The sequence below is a fragment of the Salvelinus fontinalis genome, chromosome 31, assembly GCF_029448725.1.
Source record: "Salvelinus fontinalis isolate EN_2023a chromosome 31, ASM2944872v1, whole genome shotgun sequence".
In the NCBI taxonomy this organism is placed as follows: Eukaryota; Metazoa; Chordata; class Actinopteri; order Salmoniformes; family Salmonidae; genus Salvelinus; species Salvelinus fontinalis.
The window spans coordinates 35,208,795-35,226,438 of NC_074695.1; the positions used below are offsets into that span (position 1 = coordinate 35,208,795).

Genomic DNA, 17,644 nt, shown 5'->3' on the forward strand with positions numbered 1-17,644 from the left:
GCAATCCATGAGGAAACTGCGTGGCAGGCTGACTGCCTTTTACGCAAGTGCAGCGTCAAAAGGACCTAGTAGGTTGCAAGGAGCCAAGGTTAGTTGCTAGTTAGCATTAAATGTATCTTATAAACAATCAGTCTTCACATAATCACTAGTTAACTACACATGATTGATGATATTACTAGGTTAACTAGCTTGTCCGGGGTTGCATATAATCAATGCGATGCCTGTTAATTTATCATCGATTCACAGCCTACTTCATCTTCGCCAAACGGGTGATGATTTAACAAAAGCGCATTGCTGAAAAAAGCACAATCTTTGCTCAAATGTAATTAACCATAAACATCAATGCCTTTCTTAAAATCTATAGACAGAAGTATATATTTTTAAACCTGCATATTTAGTTTAAAGAAATTCATGTTAGCAGGCAATATTAACTAGGGAAATTGTGTCACTTGCGTTCAGCGCAAGCAGAGTCATGGTATATGCAATAGTTTGGGCCGCCTGGCTCGTTGTGAACTGTGAACTAATTTGCCAGAATTTTACATAATTATGACAACATTGAAGGTTGTACAATGCAAGAGCAATATTTAGACTTAGGGTTGCCACCCGTTCGATAAAATACGGAATGGTTCCTTATTTCACTGAAGTAATAAATGTTTTGTTTTCAAAATGATAGTGTCTGGATTTGACCATATTAATGACCAAAGGCTTGTGTTTCTGTGTTTACTTATTATATTATAATTAAGTCTATGATTTGATAGAGCAGTCTGACTGAGCGGCGGTAGGCAGCAGCAGGCTCGTAAGCATTCATTCAAACAGCACTTGAATGCGTTTGCCAGCAGCTCTTAGCAATGCTTGAAGCACAGCGCTGTTTATGACTTCAAGCCTATCAACTCCCGAGATTAGGCTGGCAGTACTAAAGTGCCTATAAGAACATCCAGTAGTGAAAGGTATATGAAATACAAATGGTATAGAGAGAAATAGTCGATGCGTTATAATAACTACAACCTAAAACGTCTAAACTGGGAATATTGAAGAACTGGGAATATTGAACCACCAGCTTTCATATGTTCTGAGCAAGGAACTTAAACATGAGCTTTTTTACATGGCACATATTGCACTTTTACTTTCTTCTCCAACACTGTGTTTTTGCATTATTTAAACCAAATTGAACCTGTTTCATTATTTATTTGAGACTAAATAGATTTTATTTATGTATTATATTACGTTAAAATAAAAGTGTTCATTCAGTATTGTTGTAATTGTCATTATTACAAATATATATAAAAATCAGCCGATTTAATCGGTATCGGCTTTTTTTGGTCCTCCAATAATCGGTAACGGCGTTGAAAAATCATAATCGGTAAACCTCTATTTCCTACCCTCACTCCGCTTTGTGGCATAGGCTCTTACATCGAGAGTATCTTCATCAAGATACAGATTGAAAGTATAGATTGCTATAATTTTCTAACACATTTTAGTCTTGTGTTGATATTTCACAACATCCACAGGATTTTGGAGTTGCCAATATGCGATCGAGCAAAATGATAGGCCTACACTTGATTTAGGCTACGTTATAGCATGCTAAATATTTCTGATCAGTGATAGATGAGCAAACGAATAGATGAGCTACCACTGCACTCCCACTTGCCCAGCTAGAAATCACATTGATTAAAGTGTGTTTTATATAGTTTGATCTTTTAGAAATTAAGCAAATTGATTGTACCCAAATTGGCCAATATAATTTAAAGGATTCATATGATATTCAACAAATATAGTACCCAACATCCCATAATTATTAAGACATGAGGAATTCCCAAAAATGGTCAAAAGCCATCCTCATACCCCCCGCCCCACCCAAACTCTACACTAATCCCATCCCAAAGACCAGTATACAATAGGAGTTGTCTCTGTCTGACAAGTAGTATGAAGCAGTGGCTTGGGAGTATTGTTTCTTCATACCATGTGGCCTAATGCATTTCCATTAAATGTGGTGATGGTTAGGGTCCTTTTCCCTGTTCAGAGATGTTAGTCAATGAAGTCATTCACCTTATTTCCCATTATACAGTGTGATAGTATCAAGTTTTGACCGCTAAATTGAGCTGTTCCTGCTATACTGCCCCACTCTTTTATCCAGTCTCCTGTGTTTATAAAATGGATTTGCAACTGTGGGTAGTAAACCAATAACTTTTGCTCATGACGAAAACAAATTGTGTGTTCATCCTCACAATTCAAAATAGTCCTCTATGAAAGCAATTCCAATCAAAGTTTATTGGTCGTGTACACAGTTTTGCAGATGTTATCGCAGGTGCAGGGAAATGCTTATGTTTCTAGCTCCAACAATGCAGCAATATCGAGCAATACAATAACAATACACACATTATCTAAAAGTAGAAAATAGAACAAGAAATTAAGACCTATCAGAATGAGCGATGTCAAAATCCGGAATATAAATAAATATATATATGTACTGTATGTGAATGGTGTGTATAGACTGTAAGGACAGTATATGAATAGAAAAGGTGTGTACATATAGGATGAGCCAAGACTAAAATACAGTATATACAGTACCATTTGGACACACCTACTCATTCCATGTTTTTTTTATTTTTTTTAAAACTATTTTCTACGTTGTAGAATAATAGTGAAGACATCAACTATGAAATAACACCTATGGAATCATGCAGTAACCAAACAAGTGTTAAACAAATCAAAATATATTTTATATTTGAGATTCTTCAAAGTAGCCACCATTTGCCTTTGACAGCTTTGCACAATCTTGGCATTCTCTCAACCAGCTTCATGAGGTAGTCACCTGGAATGTGTTTCAATTAACAGGTGTGCCTTGTTAAAAGCTCATCTGTGGAATTTCTTTGCTTAAAGCATTTGAGCCAATCGCTTGTGTTCTGACAATGTAGGGGTGATATACAGAAGATATCCCTATTTGGTAAAAGACCAAGTCCATATTATGGCAAGAACAGCTCAAGTAAGCAAAGAGAAACGACAGTCCATCATTACTTTAAGACGTGAAGGTCAGTCAATCCGGAAAATTTCAAGAACTTTCAATGTTTCTTCAAGTGCAGTTGCAAAAACCATCAAGCGCTATGATGAAACTGGCTCTCACAAGGACCTACCACAGGAAAGGAAGACCCAGAAATACATCTGCTGCAGAGGATACGTTCATTAGAGTTAACTGCACCTCAGATTGCAGCCCAAATAAATGCTTCAGAGTTCAAGTAACAGACACATCTCAACATCAACTGTTCAGAGGAGACTGCGTGAATAAGGCTTTCATGGTCGAATTGCTACCAAGAAACATGAGCTATGGACATTAGACTTGTGGAAATCCAAAGTCCAAATTGGAGATTTCTGGTTCCAAATGCTGTGTCTTTGTGAGATGCAGAGTAGGTGAACGGATGATCTCCGCATGTGGCTCCCACCGTGAAGTATGGAGGTGCTTTGCTGGTGACCCTGTCTGTGATTTATTTAGAATTCAAGGCACACTTAACCTGCATGGCTACCTTAGCATTCTGCAGCAATACGTCCTCCCATCTGGTTTGCGCTTAGTGGGACTATCATTTGTTTTTAACAGAACAATGACCCAACACCTCCAGGATGTGTAAGTGGTATTTGACCAAGAAGGAGAGTGATGGAGTGCTGCATCAGATGACCTGGCCTCCACAATCACCCGACCTCAACCCAATTGAGATGGTTTGGGATGAGTTGGACCGCAGAGGGAAAGAAAAGCAGCCAACAAGTGCTCAGCATATGTGAGAACTCCTTCAAAACTGTTGGAAAAGCATTCCAGGGGAAGCTGGTTGAGAGAATGCCAGGACTGTGCAAAGTTGTCATCAAATATATTTTGATTTGTTTAACTTTTTTTGGGGGGGGGGGGGCTTACTACATGATTCCATGTGTTATTTCGTAGTTGTGATGTCTTCACTATTATTTTACAATGTAGAAAATAGTAAAAATAAAGAAAAACCCGTGAATGAATAGGTGTCCAAACTTTTGTCTGGTACTGTTCATGTAGTGGTGGGGAAAACAGTGTGTAAACATTATTAAAGTGACCGATCAACGACTCTATGTACATAGGTTAGTGTAACCGGTGTGAAATTGCTAGATAGTTAGCGTGGTGCACGCTAATAGCGTTTCAATCGGTGACATCACTCGCTCTGAGACCTTGAAGTAGTTGTTTCCCTTACTCTGCAAGGGCTGCGGCTTTTGTGTAGCGATAGGTAACGATGCTTCGTGGTAGGTAGTTGTTGATGTGTGCAGAGGGTCCCTGGTTCGAGCCCAGAAGGTTCAGGGCAGGGTACTGTGTGGAAGCCGGCTAGAGATGATTGTTTATAAATTTTACCTTCTTATCAAACTTAAATGTTTCAACCCAACTCCCCTTGAATAGTCTAATAAATGCCAGCTCTCTGAGAGGGCTATTCCAATGGTGCAATACTCATAAGAAGAAATGTCCTACAAGCCCAAGACTTTGATGGAGAAATGGACTAGTGACTGAAATCAATCAATCAATCAAGTTTATTTTATATAGCCCTTCGTACATCAGCTAATATCTCGAAGTGCTGTACAGAGACCCAGCCTAAAACCCCAAACAGCTAGAATGCAGGTGTAGAAGCACGGTGGCTAGGAAAAAATGTTTCATTTGAACATGGCAGTCTTATTGTTTTCAATACCATTATTAGAAAACATCTCTGTGCAGTAGGGCTGGGCGGTATACCGTGTTTTATGATATTTACTTTACCTTCTATAGCGGTATTTGAATGTTTGGCTTGTTAAATGTGATAAGCCATGTTTCAGTTTTCATAGTTTACTTCGCTACTTGAGTCATCTCTCTCCGCTCTTTCTCTCCGTTTCACTTTCCACACAGACCTAGCTACAGACCAGACCTACCCTGTCACTCAAGGAGCGTATTTGATGTTACTCAACCACGAGACACTAGCGTTCATTCTGCATGGCAAATGCAACAATGTTGTTAACTTTGCTTCTTAATTTAAATCCACTAGCATTCTATAATAACACTATTAGTTTGTTTCTTACATCAGCAAGTTTGTCTTTTCTTAGCAAGTTGCCCTAAATCTTGTGAGGCGCTAATTGTTCGCCGCTAATGCTAACAGTCAAGGTATTCCACACCGATTTCGATAAACCATTTCTGTATCGACTTCGCTTTTTGCACAGGGGCATTGTCATGCTGAAAAAGGAAAGGGCTTTCCCAAACTGATGCCACAAAGTTGGAAGCGTAGAATCTTCTAGAATGTCATTGTATGCTGTAGCGTTTAGATTTGCCTTCAATGGAACTTAGGGGCCTAGCCCATGAAAACAGGCCCAGACCATTATTCCTCCTTCAGCAAACTTGACAGTTAGCACTAGGGTTTTTCTGGAAATGTTCCATGGGAAGTTAAGTCCTGGAATTTTGCTTAAATTCATCAAAAAAGTTAGCTTAACAGGGAACCTTTTTTGTGGGATACACATAAGGCAATTCTAGGTCTTGTGGCATAAACTATCCCCAATTCAATGGAATTGCAACCCTCTGCATGCACAGTGTTTTCTTTCGTCACATGTACAGCTGATTCTCAAGATCTTGCACACTAATCAGATACTGCTGCACTGTCTGAGCTAAGGACTACATGCTTTCTGGTAAGTTTTGATTACAATACTCTGTGGGGTGAGTATATTTTATGACATGCATGATTTTTTGTTAACTAGTAGATAGTAGCCTACAGCAAAATGTTTAAATCATTTATAACTTGTTAACAATTTCTGCTAGTTAGTTTTTGCCATCATGTGGGTTTTAGCTTGCTTGAGCCTGCTAACTGAGGAGTGTTAATTCACCTGTTTCCATACATGTTTCATTTTAAAACATTTATCTTGTTTAATCTAACTGCTTAACTATTTGTCTGTACATGGAATTGTATTTGTTTTGTTACTAATTTTTGTTCTAATCTTTACAGGAAAGTGCCACAGTCTGATGTGAGGAGACTTTTCATTCCAGCTAATGTAGAAGGAAAAGCTGTGTACATTTGCAAATACTGTGCCAAATCATATGTGAAGAATGCAACAAAGATGCAGAATCATCTGGCCAAGTGCATGAAGTTCCCTCAGCGCTCACAACTAGCAACCTCTGACAAAAGTCCCTCTACTTCTATTCGAGGTGAAACTTATGAATCAGACAGCTTATCGATAGGAACAGCTCATAGTCCTCCTGGAATCAGAAGGTTTTTTGACTCAATGGAGGAGCGTAGTCAGAGAAATGCTGATGACTGTCTTGCTCGAGCTGTGTATGCAACTGGTTCACCTCTGATGCTCACAGGCAATGTGTATTGGAAGAGATTTCTGAATGTTCTTTGCCCAGGATACACCCCTCCAACCAGACATGCTTTATCTACTCATTTTCTGCATGGAGAGTTCAACAGAGTTCAAGTGAAGGTCAAGCAAATCATAGAGAAAGTAGACTGTATTGCAATCATCTCTGATGGGTGGTCGAATGTTCGTGGGCAAGGAATAAATAACTACATCTCCACTCCTCAACCAGTATTCTGCAAGAGCACAGACACAAGGGACAACAGACACACCGGTCTCTACATTGCAGATGAGCTGAAGGCAGTCATCAATGACCTTGGACCACAGAAGGTATTTGCACTGGTGACAGACAATAATGCGAACACGAAGGCTGCTTGGTCTAAAGTGGAGGAGTCCTACCCTCACAGCACACCCATTGGCTGTGCTGCTCATGCTTCTGTTACTCAAGGACATCATGGCACTGAAAACATTGGATACACTCTACAAGAGAGCCAAGGAAATGGCTAGGTATGTGAAGGGTTATCAAGTTATAGCAGCAATCTACCTCACCAAGCAAAGTGAGAAGATTAAGAGCACCACATTGAAGCTTCCCAGCAACACCCGACGAGGTGGTGTTGTCATCATGTTTGACAGTCTCCTGGAGGGGAAGGAGTCTCCAAGAAATGGCCATATCACAGTCTGCCAATATGGACAGCCCGATCCAGAGGATCCTCCTGGATGATGTGTTTTGGGAGAGAGTGGTAAGCAGCCTAAAACTCCTGAAACCTATAGCAGTAGCCATTGCAAGGATTGAGGGAGACAATGCCATCCTGTCTGATGTTCAGACTCTGTTTGCAGATGTAAGAGAAGAAATCCGTACTGCTCTGCCCACCTCTCTGTTGCAAAAAGCGTGAAGACTTCTGCTTGAAGCCCATACATGCCGCAGCGTACATGTTGAACCCCAAGTATGCTGGCAAAAGCATCCTGTCTGGTGCAGAGATCAACAAGGCATATGGTGTCATTACTACCATGTCTCACCACCTTAGCCTGGATGAGGGCAAGGTTCTTGACAGTCTGGCGAAGTACACTTCCAAGCAAGGTCTTTGGGATGGAGAGGCAATATGGCAGTCGTGCCAACATATCTCATCAGCCACCTGGTGGAAGGGACTTTGTGGATCTGAGGCTCTTTCCCCTGTTGCCTCCATCATCCTCCAAATCCCACTAACATCAGCCGCCTCAGAGCGCAACTGATCCTTGTTTGGGAACACACACACCAAAGCACGCAACAGGCTGACCAATACAAGGTTTAAAAAATTGGTGGCCATCCAGGCAAATTTTAGACTTTTTGAGCCTGACAACGAGCCATACTCAACAAGGTTGGAAAGTGACAGTGAAGATGAGGCCTCAGAGTCTGATGTTTAAGAGGTGGACATTGTGGAAGTCCAGGGAGAAGACATGGAAGCCTGAGAGGAAGACAACCAAAGCTTTAGTTTCATTTTACAGATGTATGTTGAAAACATTTTTGGGAGATGCGATGGATCATTGGGGATCATTTAATATTCCGTTTTTGTTATTCAGTGAAATCATCCCATGTGAAGAGTCAACTCATTTAATTAAAGTTCAATTCATAACTAAATAGTTTTTTTTATTTCTATTGGAAGGATTTAATCATTTTCAATAATTTCTACTGGTAAGGTAAAATGTTTATGTTTCTGTCTCCATATGATATGGCAAGTATATCCAATGCAAAAAACATCTACATTTAAATGGTATTAATATTATTTTCCATATATTTCTGTTAATTCCCATGGAAAGTTTCCACCTCTGAATATTCCCCAAAATTTGCAACCCTAGTTGGCACTATGCATTCAGGCAGGTTGCGTTCTCCTGGCATCCGCCAAACCCAGATTCGTCCGTTGGACTGCCAGATGGTGAAGCGGGAATCATTACTCCAGAGAACGCGTTTCCACTGCTCCAGAGTCCAATGGCGGCGTGCTTTACACCACTCCAGCCGACGCTTGCCATTGCACATGGTGATCTTAGGCTTGTGTGCGGTTGCTCGGCCATGGAAAACCATTTAATGAAGCTCCCGAAGAACAGTTTTTGTACTGAAGTTGCTTCCAGAGGCAGATTGGAACTCGGTAGTGAGTGTTGCAATCGAGGACAGGCGATTTTTACATGCTACGCGCTTCAGCACTCGGTGGTCCCGTTCTGTGAGTTTGTGTGGCCTTTCTCCTAGATTTTTCCACTTCACAATAACAGCACTTACAGTTGACCGGGGCAGCTCTAGAAGGGCAGAAATTTGATGAACTGACTTGTTGGAAAGGTGGCATCCTATGACGGTTGAAAGTCACTGAGCTCTTCAGTAATGCCTTTCTACTGCCAATGTTTGTCTATGGAGATTACATGGCTGTGTGCTCAATTTTATACACTTGTCAGCAATGGGTGTGGCTGAAATAGCCGAATCCAATAATTTGAAGGGGTGTCCACCTACTTTTGTATATAATTTTCCCACATTTTGTTAATTTACAGCCTTATTCTAAAATGGATTAAATTAAATAAATTCCTCAGCAATCTACACACAATACCACATAATGACAAAGCGAAAACAGTTTTTTAGAAATTTTTGCAAATGTATTAAAAGTCAAAGATACCTTATTTACATAAGTGTTCAGAACCTTTGCTATGGGACTCGAAATTGAGCTCCGGTACCTCCTGTATCCATTGATCATCCTTGAGATGTTCCTACAACTTGATTTGTAGTCCACCTGTGGTAAATTCTATTGATCGGACATGATTTGGAAAGGCACACACCTGTCTATATAAGGTCCCACAGTTGACAGTGCCTATCAGAGCAAAAACCAAGCCATGAGGTCGAAGCAATTGTCTGTAGAGATCCGAGACAGGATTGTGTCGGCGGACCAATCTGGGGAAGGGTACCAACACGTTTCTGCAGCATTGAAGTTCCCCAAGAACACAGTGGCCTCCATTCTTAAAAAGAAGGTTGTAACCACCAAGGCTCTTCCTAGAGCTGGCTGTCTGGCCAAATTGAGCAATCGGGGGACAAGGGCCTTGGTCAGGGAGGTTATGAAGAACCCGATGGTCAATTTGACAGAGCTCTTGAGTTTCTCTGTGGAGATGGGAGAATCTTCCAGAAGGACAACCATCTCTGCAGCACTCCACCAATCAGGCCTTTATGGTAGAGTGGCCAGACAGACGCCACTCCTCAGTAAATGTCACATGACAGCCCGTTGGAGTTTTACAAAAGGCACCTAAAGGACTCCGACCATGAGAAACGAGATTCTCTGGTGTGATGAAACCAAGATTAAGCTCTTTGGCCTGAATGCCAAGCGTCACATCTGGAGGAAACCTGGCGCCATCCCTACGGTGAAGCATGGTGGTGGCAGCATCATGCTGTGGAGATGTTTTTCAGCGATAGGGGCTGGGAGACTAGTCCGGATCGAGGAAAAGAGGAATGGAGCAAAGTACAGAGAGATCCTTGATAAAAACCTTTTTCTCCAGAGCACTCAGAACCTTAGACTAGGGCAAAGGTTCATCTTCCAACAGGACAACGACCCTAAGCACACAGCCAAGACAACGTAGGAGTGGCAGACTTGAGGCTGTAATCGCTGCCAAAGTTGCTTCAACAAAGTACTGAAAAAAGGTTCTGAATACTTATGTAAATGTGATATTTCAGTTTATCAGTTTATTTGTAATAAATTTGCAAAAATTTCTATAAACCTGTTTTTGCTTGGTTATTATGAGTTATGTGTAGATTGATGAGGGGGGGGGGGGGGAATCTAATCTATTTTAGAATAGGATGTAACATGTGGGAAAAAGTCAAGGGGTTTGAATACTTTCCGAATACACTGTATTGTAGCCTGCCTGGAGTGGACTTGGGTCCGAGCCATAGTCGTGTCATGTAACAGTATCCTACAGAATGTCAAAATGGAGACTAAGCCTATGCTTCAGGAACTACCAATACAATATAGCTGGTGCTGCATTACAGGAGGTTATCAGGTTTATGGCCGAAATGTGACAAGTGAATGGAACTGTCAGAAGATTTTTTTTCAACTGATTCAACTAGAATAGCCTAAATGTTTTAGTCCCCCAATAATGTGCTTACTTTACATCAGCAACCCAGGAATTTGTGCAACATTTTCTTTGTCATCCATTGCTGTGAAGACCGAACCAACAGTGTCAGGCCTACATGCGGAACTGAGACAGACAAGATAACATAATTTGATTTCCGAAATGTAAATTATTCAGACCTTATCTTAAATGTCTTCTTCAACCCTATCATACCCTTCAGGCAGACCTGGGCCTCTGGGCTTGGGACTCTCCAAACGGACATATCTTACATATTACCTTTGTATTATTATACACTAAATAAAATGACCTGACAATGTTAAGGATGTTTTGTTCTCCATTTTGTGAATGTTACCATCGTACTATGTCAATATCCTCTTAATACAAAGTTATTCTAATTAGGCTATTGATAGTTGGCCCATGCCTAATGTTGTTTTTGGAAACCCTTTTGATAAATTAGTCCTCTATTTTGTACTAAGATATTTAGTCTTCAAATGGTGTTCTAAATAAGGCTAGGCCTAAGCTATTTCTTATTATCTGACTAATATACTAAAGATCTAAAGGCCTAGCCTATACCTTTTTATAAATGGTCCTTAACCTGCTTTTCTATACAATTTGTGATCTATACTATATAAATATTTTGTTCAGGCTGCTGTAATTCGCATGTTCATCTAACCTTTGGCATCTTGGATTTTCAAGCATGTGCCGACTGTACAGAGATGGCCTATTCAGGCTACATGAATGCCCCCTGTGGCAGTGTACTTCTGAGTATCATTTGCTGAAATATTAGACAAATCCAACCCGCACACTCCACATTGCCAGTAGGTGGAGCTCTAATCCAAGCATCTGTTCATGTTTTCAGCCTCGTGCTCCGTCCAGAGATGACGTTGCCCCCAGAGAAGCACTGGTAAGAGACAACACTGTGTTCTGCACAACTAACCAAGTGAAACCCTCCACTGTTTACCAGCGTATTTCTAGTCCTATTCTCACTAAGCAGAGAGTGAACACAAGCCCTATTCAATCAAAACTAAGGCTAAACAGGATTTCTTTTTTTAGGTATGTCAAAAAATACTGTTTTTCATGAGAACATGTTTAGATAGTTCAACACTGTTTTGTTGACTTTAAATGAAGCAATGTGAAATTAAATGAGCCTTTCCTGGAAGAATGCTTCTTATTTTCTGTAAACGTGTGTTACAGATTGGTATTGAATAGCTTATCTTTTTATTAGCTGTAAGTCTCTTTCAAAGGGGCTGTAGGCCTACATTTTAATTGCCTACTACCACGCCCTGTATCTTTCCATTTTTGATTCCCTTTAGTCATGTATGATTTTCCTCCTAAACCACAGATGGAAAGCGTTTTCCTTGCTAGTTAGTTTATTCTTAACAAAAGTGTCCGCTAGGCCTCATTTTATTTTGCGTCAGAATCTGTGCTCCTTTCAAACCTTTCAGTACACTGTTAAAGTACTGTTGTGTTTTTGTTTTGTTGTAAGTTTAGAGGTACTGTAAGTGCAACAATTTAATGGCATGATGAATTAGCCATTAAAACAAATACAATGGAATAAAAAGGTAAACCTTGAACATGGCAATGATCATTTCAACACCAAACAACCACATAGGATATTGCTTACATTTTAAGTGTTGTATCCAAGGATATCTATTGTAGTCATTCTTGTTTAGGTAGCCTCCTGTCCACACAAGGTGTCACTTACAGGATACGTTTAAGTTAAGACAAACCTTCTCACACAGATACAGTATGTTAGCTGCGTTATCAGTCCACTTAACTAAAAAAAGCAGTGAATGTTCATTCTTATCATGAACTTTGTTGTGGCTTGTAAGATGGAAGATTGTCCAGCTATCATTCAAGGGGACTCACTTTGGAACCAGTGACTATCTAATAGGCTTCTTAATAAGATGATACTTCTAGTGTTTTGTCTTTGAGGAATAAAAAAGGGACTTTTTGAACTGTTCTGCTACATTGATACGCCTCTTTAAAGTCAGGGGTCCATTGGATGTGTGAATTGTTGTACAAAGCTTTGATCTTCTACCATTGTGGTCCGAATGTGGTTTTAATGTGCGAGTAAGATTCATTCTACAGTAACAGAATGATGCAGAGACAGATTTTTCCTTTAAAAAAAAATGTATTTCAAACAAAAGAACATTGATTGCAAAGTTAAACAAGCCATACGACTCAATGCACAAGGACTACTTTTAATGAATTCCACAGAAAACATTCCAGAAAGTAAAACTATTTTTTGTTTAACTTTGCAATAATATTTTTTTTTGTTTGGCATACATTTTAAACAAACCAATCTGAGTTTCAACATCATTCTGTTACTGTGGAATTGGCCAAAAGTGAAAAGTGGAGTGAAAGGTCTAAACTGCTTTAGATACTCTCATGACTGAAGTCAGTGAGACTGTTTGGGCACTCTGGGTGCTTGCTATGGGTCCACGTACCGTACCCACCACACTAGTAGCCTAGTATCTTACGCAAATGTGAACACACTGGTGCTCCTCATAACAGGGATCCGATATGTATTCTTGAATACATCTGTGACACATTGTCTTAGTGTTCGCTCTTACCTTTCTCATTCGTTACTGCCGAGGCTGATTTAATCCTGTCCTGGGGTCATTGATTGTTGTAGTTTTCTCCTAGGCTTTATTTCAATTTAATTCATCTTTATCCAAGTGTGTATCCCCCCCCCCCCCCCCCCCACCACATTCTTAAAAAGAGGATATATTCTTGTTATGAAGGTCCTGGTTCAAGACATGGTTGACATGTCCCCCCCCTCCTCTTTTTCTCCTTTCTCTTTTTGATGAGCTGCTCTTTCCCAGTTAAGTGGATTATTACAGTAGGGATAATTCTTGTCACATGGCATTATTTGGATGAGGTGAATAATTGAAATTTGTGTCTGAAAGCATTTTATCTGGATGAGAGGAAGGGGACTGCTGGCAGGGGTTGGAGGGAGGAGGCTTCTAGGTGTGTGTGTGTGTGTGTGTGTGTGTGCACGCACACGTCTGAGTGTCAGGCTATAGGGACACCAGTCAATGTTAACAGGTTCTGACTCACCTCGCCCGATCAGCGGGCCCTGGCTCACCGAACGGCTCGGTGGCTCGGGTGAAGCCACTGCCACCACCGCCTCGGCCAGGGTGAGACGCTGAGAAGGAGCAGGTTTGGACCTGCAGTTTTTCTCTCAGCGGGCTGGCACAGACTGAGCGCTCCCTCCGGTTCACTGGAGTACTAGTCAGTCGCTCCCAGCTACCGCTGTTGCCTTGGGGGCTGGGGTTGTCCCTCTCTTTCACTCGCCCGTCCCTGTCCTTGCTTTGCCACTCGCCATCTTGCTTATTTTACCCTCGTTGCCCCCGATCAAATTTGTCCTTCCCCCTCCCAATTCTATCTAGTTCTCTGAAAAAAAACTCCAATCGTTGTCATCAGACAAATAGAACCATGTTTGTTTGTCAACCCCAGCTCGCACCATTCAATGTGGATATGCTAACGGGCATGACCTCTGGAAAGAAAGAGAAGAGGAGCAGGTTGTTTCAATCTCACTGGCTGGCTGCTGTGTCTCCCATACTGTGTCTCTGCATAGGCTGGGGCTCTACATGATGCTGTGGAAGTGTTGTGTACAGCTGGCTCTCAGGGAACCGAGGGGGGGGTGTGTGTGTGTGTGTGGGGTATGCATCTATGTGTGTGCATGTATAGCCTATGTGTGTGTACAGTAGGCCTATGTGCGCATGTGTGTTTAGGGGTGGTGGGTTGGAGGAGCAGAGGGAGGAGGTAATGGGAGGGGGGGAAAGTTGTAAGAAGAACATCCCGGTCTCACACAACTTCAAAAGCTCCCCTTCCCCAGGATATTAAGCGACTGTGATGAAAAATTTAGCGAGCGTTAAATAAGGCGCTTTGAAGTGATCTGTTTTGGCTCAGCAGTCTCTGAATTTCCGTAGCCCCTCTGCTATCACCATCATGCTAGCTAGCTAGAGAGAGAGAAAATAAAAATGCATAAAGCCCAGGAGTTGGGTGGGGGGGGGGGGGGCTGATGAGATGCCAACGTATACGTTGGAAGTACTGCGAGTGGCATGGGTCAAGACTGCTTCTGCTACCCCTTGTCTATCTCTACCTCTTTCCGACTAATTTTCCCCTTTTCTTCTGCTATTCTTCCCTGTCCCCATGAGCCCTGGCAGACATACAGTGCCATCAGAAAGTATTCCCACCCCTCTTTCCCCCCACATTTTGTTGTTACAAAGTGGGATTCAAATAGATTATTATTTTTTTGTTAACAATCTACACAAATTACTCTGTCAAATCGGAAGAAAAATTCTAACATTGGTATAAAAAAAAGCAAATGTCTGTATGGAAAGCAGACTGAACCAGGTTTTCCTCTAGAAGTTTGCCTGTGCTTAGATCTATTCCGTTTATTTTTATCCCACCCCAAAATCCCTTGTCCTTGCTGATGACAAGCATACCCATAACATGATGCAGCCACCAACATGCTTGAAAATATGAAGTGGTGCCCCAAACATAACACTTTGTATTCAGGGCATAAAGTTAATTTCTTTGCCACCAATGTTAGAGTTTTACCTATACCTTATTGCAAACAGGCTTCCTTTTCACTCTGCCAATAAGGTTAGTGTTGTGGAGTAATTACAATGTTGTTGATCCATCCTCAGTTTTGTCCTGTCACAGCCATTAAATGTCTGCCAATCGGTGCCCTTTGTGAGTCATTGGAACATCTCTCTGGTCTTTGTGGTTGAAATTTGCTGCTCAACCTGAGTGACCTTACAGATAATTGTATGTGTGGGGTAGAGAGTTGAGGTAGTAATTCAAAAATCCTGTTAAACACTATTATTGTACACCGAGTGAGTCCATTCAACTTAATGTGACTTGTTAAGCACATTTTTACTCCTGAACCTATTTAGACTTGCCACATCAAAGGGGTTGAATACTTATTGAGTCAAGACAATTCAGATTTTAATTTTTAATTTGTAACAATAAAAATAATAATAATTCCACTTTGACATGATGTAGTATTGTGTGTAGGCCAGTAACACATTTTTCAATTTAATCCATTTTAAATTCCGGCTGTAACACAACAAAATGTGAATATGTGCTGAAGGCCATGTATGTTCCTCAAATGCCTGTTTTGAAAACCGACATTTTGATTCTGTGGGGGGGGAGGGGGGGGGGTGTAAGGCCCATGTGACATGATAGTGATATCAGGAAGTCATGAGGTCCCCAGGAGGCTAACTTGTGATCCCCCCAAGTAGTTAAAACATTATATTTGTACTCCATAGCCAACATTTGAACAAAATGCAAACGAAGAATTTTTGAAATGTGTAAAACATTTAACAAATTTTTAAAGCGGCAAGCTATAAATTGAGGACAGCAAAACTGACACCAATCAAATATGGGTGAATAATAGCCGACACATTGAAGTCACCTAGCTTGCCACATTTTGCTAACTACTAGGCTACAGTACTAGTTTTGTAATGGAGGAAAATCTTCTCAATTGAATGAAAAAACATAAGACAACATGTCTGAAAACAGGAAACCTCTCACTGATGTCAAATTGATTTAGAAAGGCCTATGTGTTTTCATATTGAACAAATTGTGACAGAATAAGCAATGATATTCAGTAATGGGTCCAGTAGGGTGTTACTTAGTCTGTCAGAAAACTATGCTGCAATTTAGTTTGTCTAGGGAACCTTCCTTTTAGATTTTTCTTTTTTCCTCTTTGCTCATTACTTTAATTGTAATTGTAATCCTTTATTGGAGCTGTCTGCAGTAAAGGAGAATTATGGTCAGAGTGGGGGCGCGAGCCACAGAGATATTTCATGATTATTGGAGAAGACGGTCACTAGGTGGCAGCCAGTATTTCGGCCTTTCTGTGATTACTGGGTTGGGAATTGATGATTGTGTGAGAGACTGAGTATGTGGTTCTAGCTGCTTCTACCCAAACACTCTCAGAGCTTTAAAAGATCAAAATTCAGTGCAAAAGCATCTGAATAACGCCTGACACCTCATGCTCTATGTATTGTACGTCTGATATTTGTTCTGACGAGCTATGTTAGTGTTTGCTTTATAGACCTGTCCTTCGTATTGAGTGGAGATCCTCTTTTGGGGCTTTCATGCACATTGAACAGAAAAAAATCTGTTTTGCAGAGCCGCCCTGGAGAACACAATCTATGGTATTTTGTGGGGCACACAATATACCATAATGCTATATTATTACACCATATGGTGTTTGTGTTGTGAGAAACAAGTTTCTTCTCATTTTTTCCAGTGCATTTTGTAACACTTGTTAGCGTTGTCCACTTAGTTGAGGGTACTTCTTAGCTCTTGGTGAACCTGTCTCTGAGACTCTATTTCTCTGAGTCGCTCTTGTTGTGCATCTATTCGATGTGTTTGTGTCAGTGGTTAATGATACAGGAAGGACCCACTGTTTTATTGTTGCTGTGTTGCACTTTTTTCCTTCCCCCTCACCCCCCTGGTAGCCTCCTTAGAGGACTCTGTATGAATTCTCACTGTCATGTCCAAGGACGAGTGGCGCAGGGTCAGCTAATTGCTTTTATGATTATGATTTCACGTCAGATTTATCGTGCATGCTCGGAGCACATCTTCCAGGTCTGCCGACACTGCTGGCTTCTCAAAATGAGTTTACTGCTCCTGGCTTGGACTTCTTGTTTAAAGGTCCAATGCAGCAGTTTTTATCTCAATATCAAATAATTTCTGAGTAACAATGAAGTACCTTACTGTGAGTCTTTTATTAAAATGGTTAAAAAGAAACAAAAATAGCTTCTTAGCAAAGACCAATTTCTCATGCAAGAATTTTGCTAGGACTGTCTGAGAGTGGTCTGAGTGAGCGGCCTTATTGGACTTGTGTAATGGGAAGGAATTGTAACCTGAGAACTAGCTGTTATTAGCAGAGAGGTGTGATTATTATTTTTTTGTTATTGGTCTATTAACTTATACTGTCTGGTGATGTCACCAGGGAGGCCAAAGTCCATCCCACCAAAACAAGCTGAAATTTCAGGCGGTCTTTTCAAATAACTCTTACACTAAATGGGCATTACCATAATTTTCACAATTTACAGTATTATTCCAACCTCATATTGTGGAAATGTATATATAAAACACAGGGAAATCACATTTCTGACTGCATTGGGCCTTTAAGTGCAGGTCACACTTTTTGACTCATTAGACCAGAATGGGGGTGAATCAGACAGGCTTCCCCACCCCCATCCCTTTTGGCCACAAAATGCTCTTTCTCCAG

At 40.9% G+C, this 17,644-nt stretch overlaps 1 protein-coding gene across 1 annotated transcript in view; it reads left to right on the forward strand.

Moving 5' to 3' along the window:
• The window catches only part of pex14 (peroxisomal biogenesis factor 14), a 103,580-nt gene that overhangs the window by 1,265 nt on the left and 84,671 nt on the right, over positions 1–17,644 (forward strand). Inside the window, exon 2 of the mRNA XM_055892364.1 lies at positions 11,240–11,284. Coding sequence (XP_055748339.1) covers positions 11,240–11,284 — 45 coding nt within the window. The remainder of the gene's footprint in view (positions 1–11,239; positions 11,285–17,644) is intronic.